We start from the raw sequence: 4,190 nt of genomic DNA, 5'->3' as shown, positions 1-4,190 counted from the left end.
TGTCTAAAGTCGATGTCTTTGTGCGTGTGGGCCAATGTGTGTGTGTAAGTCCATGTGTGTGTGCACACACACACATGGACTTACACTTGTCGCGAGTGACATTATATAGCATGGGCCCTCCCTTGCACATGAAACAGGAGTTGTGTTGAGATGTTAAAACACAAAACAGAAACCTTTCGCAAGGAATCATGTCACTGAATTAGCCACACGAGGTGCTACTACTGTACGTGTTACATTTTATTTTGGTCTTTCGCTAAAAGTCACCTAGATAGGTTAAACATTAATATGTGTACACCTCCCACCACCCCTGTACCCCCCTACCCCTCCTGCACCCCTCATCCAGCAGTGGGTAGAGTCTACCCTACGAGATATTGACTCTAGACGTGAGTATTGAGAAAGGCATCCCAGGAATGTGCTTAAATAAACAACTTGGAGGCCACAATCGATTCTTGGCCAGAGCCTAAGCCACCACCCCTTGCTAATAAGTGACGTGTTGAGTCAACAGCCCACTGAGTCAACACTAAGGACACTGAGCCCTCAACAAAGACGCGGGCGGGGTGGGTGGGTTGGAGAGCAGAGACCTCCACTCTCGGTCAAGTCGCGTGCTGACTCGCATCTTGCAGGGCTGCTGCTGCTACTGCTGCACCATTGCTGCTGCTGCTGTGGTGCTGTTGCTGGTACCTCTATCAGCCAAGCCTCTCATCATCACCTGCTCCTGTGTGGGTGAGTGGGTGGATGAGTGTGTGGGTGGGTGAGTAGGTGAGTGGATGAGTGGGTGAAAGTGGTGGGTGAGTGAGTGGGTGGGTGAGTGAGTATGTGGGTGAGTGTGTGAGCGACTGGGTGAGTGAGTGAGCGACTGGGTGAGTGAATGGATGAGGGGGTAGGTGGGTGGATGAATGGGTGTGTGAGTGGGTAGGTGAGTGTGTGGGTGAGTGTGTGAGCGACTGGGTGGGTTAGTGTGTGAGCGACTGGGTGAGTGAGTGAGCGAGCGACTTGGTGAGTGAGTGGGTGGGTGAGTGGGCGGGTGAGTGGATGAGTGTGTGGGTGAGTGGGTGGATGAGTGAATGAGTGGGTGAGTGAGTGACTGGGTGAGTGGGTGAGTGAGTGTGTGAGTGGTTGGGTGAGTGGGTGGGTGAGCGACTGGGTGAGTGAGTGGGTGTGTGAGTGGGTGAGTGGGTGGGTGAGTGTGTGGGTGAGTGTGTGAGCGACTGGGTGAGTGAGTGGGTGGGTGAGTGTGTGAGTGGGTGTTGAGTGTGTGGGTGAGTGTGTGAGCGACTGGGTGAGTGAGTGGGTGGGTGAGTGTGTGAGTGGGTGTTGAGTGTGTGGGTGAGTGTGTGAGCGACTGGGCGAGTGAGTGAGTGAGCGATTGGGTCAGTGAGTGGGTGTGGGGTGGTGTGTGAGTGGGTGGGTGAGTGAGTGTGTGAGTGTGTAGGTGGGTGGGTGAGTGGGTAGATGAGTGTGTGGGTGAGTGTGTGGGTGAGTGTGTGAGTGGGTGGTGAGTGTGTGTGTGAGTGAGCGAGCGACTGTGTGAGTGAGTGGGTGTGTGAGTTGGTGGGTGAGTAAGTGGGTGTGTGCGTGGGTGTGTGAGTGGGTGGGTGAGCGACTGGGTGAGTGAGTGTGTGTGTGAGTGAGTGAGTGGGTGAGTGGGTGGGTGGGTGAGTGAGTGGGTGTGTGAGCGACTGGGACATTGAGTAAGTGAGCGACTGTGTGAGTGAGTGAGTGTGTGAGTGTGTGAGTGAGTATGTGAGTGTGTAGGTGTGTGTGTGAGTGAGTGGCTGAGTGAGTGGATGAGTGTGTGGGTGAGTGTGTGTGTGAGCGACTGGGTGAGCGATTGAGTGAGTGTGTGAGTGGTTGGGTGAGTGGGTGGGTGAGCGACTGGGTGAGTGAGTGGGTGTGTGAGTGGGTGAGTAGGTGGATGAGTGTGTGGGTGAGTGTGTGAGTGGGTGGTGAGTGTGTGAGTGGGTGAGTTGGTGGATGAGTGTGTGGGTGAGTGTGTGAGTGGGTGGATGAGTGAATGAGTGGGTGAGTGAGTGACTGGGTGAGTGGGTGAGTGAGTGTGTGAGTGGTTGGGTGAGTGGGTGGGTGAGTGAGTGTGTGAGTGATTCGGTGTGTGAGTGGGTGAGTGGGTGGATGAGTGTGTGGGTGGGTGGTGAGTGTGTGGGTGGGTGGTGAGTGTGTGAGTGGGTGTGTGAGTGGGTGAGTGGGTGGATGAGTGGGTGGATGAGTGTGTGAGTGGATGAGTGAGCGAGTGGGTGTGTGAGTGGGTGAGTGGGTGGATGAGTGTGCGGGTGAGTGTGTGTGTAAGTGTGTGAGTGACTGGGTGAGTGACTGGGTGAGTGAGTGGGTGAGTGAGTGTGTGCGTTTTTTAGGGACCTCTGCTTAAACGCGTCTCTCTCTCCACTCTCTTTCTCTTCCTCTCCAGCAGTTGATTCCCCCCACTGCGTGTCAAGTTCTCCACCGGGCCCCAACCCGCTGCCCCAGCGCCACCGTAGCCAATCCACCGATGCTCGGCATGGCCTGTCTGGAGAGGGACCTGCTGTACCTCAAGCTGCGCACGGGGTACAACATCTTCCAGGAGAACGGACAGAGGAAGTTCGGACCGCCGCCCGACTGGCAGGGCCCCCCTCCCGCCCGCGGCTGCGAGGTGTTCGTGGGGAGGATCCCACGCGACCTCTACGAAGACGAGCTGGTTCCCGCGCTGGAGGCGGTGGGCAAGATCTACCAGCTCCGCCTCATGATGGCGTTCAGCGGAGAGAACCGCGGCTTCGCGTTCGTCACCTACGCGATGCGCTCCCACGCCAAGGACGCCGTCAAGAAACTCAACAACTTGGAGATCCGTCCCGGACACCGCATCGGAGTCAAAGTGAGCATGCACTTTCGCCGTCTCTTCATCGGGGGGCTGCCAAAGGACAAGACGCGAGCGGAGGTGATGATGGTGATGAGCGACGCCACAGAGGGCGTGGTGGGTGTCAAGACGAGCGTCCATTTACGCGACAACACCCTCAACCGAGGCTTCGCGTTCATCGAGTACGAGAGCCATCACGCGGCCGCCATGGCCCGGAAGAAGCTCCGTCAACTTCGCTTCTGGCTCTGGGGCCGGACCATCGAGGTGGACTGGGCCACCCCGGAGCGAAACACGGCGGCGGCTGCCGCGGCCACGGCAGCGGAACACGAGGAGGAGGAGAAGAAGGCGGTGGTCCCAGACCTGCTGCCGCCGGATTGCACCGGCGCCGGCAAGGCCGCGCACAGCCTGTTTGGGGGCTGGGGGCCACGCACGCGGCTCTGGCGGGCACCCCGCCACTCACGGCCCACGCCCGTCGGTCTGGACGAGCTGCCGGAGGCGGCCGTCTTGTCGTGGGAGACTCGTCTGCAGGCGCTGCTACGGAGCGCCGGCGTGGGCCACGCGACCTTCGAACTGCACGCTCACTCGGAGCCCGGCAGGCCCATGGGCCTCGTGTACAAGGTCTCCGTTCCCGGGATGATGCGGGAAGGCAGCGGCTTCTTCCCCGCGGTGCTGAGCTCCAGCGTGGAGGGAGCGCGCGAAGTGGCCAGCGGCCTTCTCTACGAAATCCTCGGCGACGCCAACCCCTGTGGGTGGGCCCGGTCCCCGCCGCCACGCTGCCTCCCGGCTGCCCCGTCCGGGACCTCCCGGCGTATCCCGGCGACTTCCCCGCGCCCCGGCAGCCGGTCGCCGCGCGCCTGCCGACGAGCGGCACGCACCCATAGTGCCGCGTGGCCGTCGCGGCGGCGTTCGTCAGGCCGCGGACGGCGTCCCACCGCTCGGCGTTCGCTCTGCAGCTCACGTCCGCTCTGCAGTGTTCACCGTCAAACCGCAAGTTGCCCGCCCGTTCACTCGACGTGCTCACGTTGATCGGTTGTTGCCTCTGTGGCCGTACCCGTGAATCCCTTCCCAGGCCAGCGGGCGTGACCCCGTGACCTCGCCAGGCGTGACCCCGTGATGTCACCAGGCGTGACCCCGTGACATCGCCAGGTGTGACCCCTGTGATGTCACCAGGCGTGACCCCGTGACGTCACCAGGCGTGACCCCGTGACCCCTCCAGGCGTGACCCTGTCATTACACTTTAATGAAAACCGACAACTGAATCCGTAAAAAAAAAATGATTTCAGGTGTTTGACGCGTCAACGCCATTTCGTTTTGAAAATGTCGGGGAGAAAAAAATATTTTGTTC

General features: G+C 59.7%; 1 protein-coding gene across 1 annotated transcript; it reads left to right on the top strand.

Annotated features, from left to right (window-relative positions):
• Window positions 1–672: 672 nt before the first annotated feature.
• Window positions 673–3,832, top strand: LOC133340019 (dead end protein 1-like; the record flags this gene model as incomplete). Its single annotated transcript, XM_061548111.1, has 3 exons — window positions 673–723; window positions 2,423–3,590; window positions 3,685–3,832. Coding segments are annotated over 3 exons (1,367 nt in total), but the record flags the coding sequence as incomplete, so codon positions are not given.
• Between the last annotated feature and the right edge of the window lie 358 nt (window positions 3,833–4,190).

Source organism: Lethenteron reissneri, unplaced genomic scaffold (genome assembly GCF_015708825.2).
Source record: "Lethenteron reissneri isolate LAM-NWPU_2019-01 unplaced genomic scaffold, ASM1570882v1 scaffold_642, whole genome shotgun sequence".
NCBI classification, from domain to species: Eukaryota; Metazoa; Chordata; class Hyperoartia; order Petromyzontiformes; family Petromyzontidae; genus Lethenteron; species Lethenteron reissneri.
This window is presented reverse-complemented; position numbering and strand designations above follow the sequence as displayed.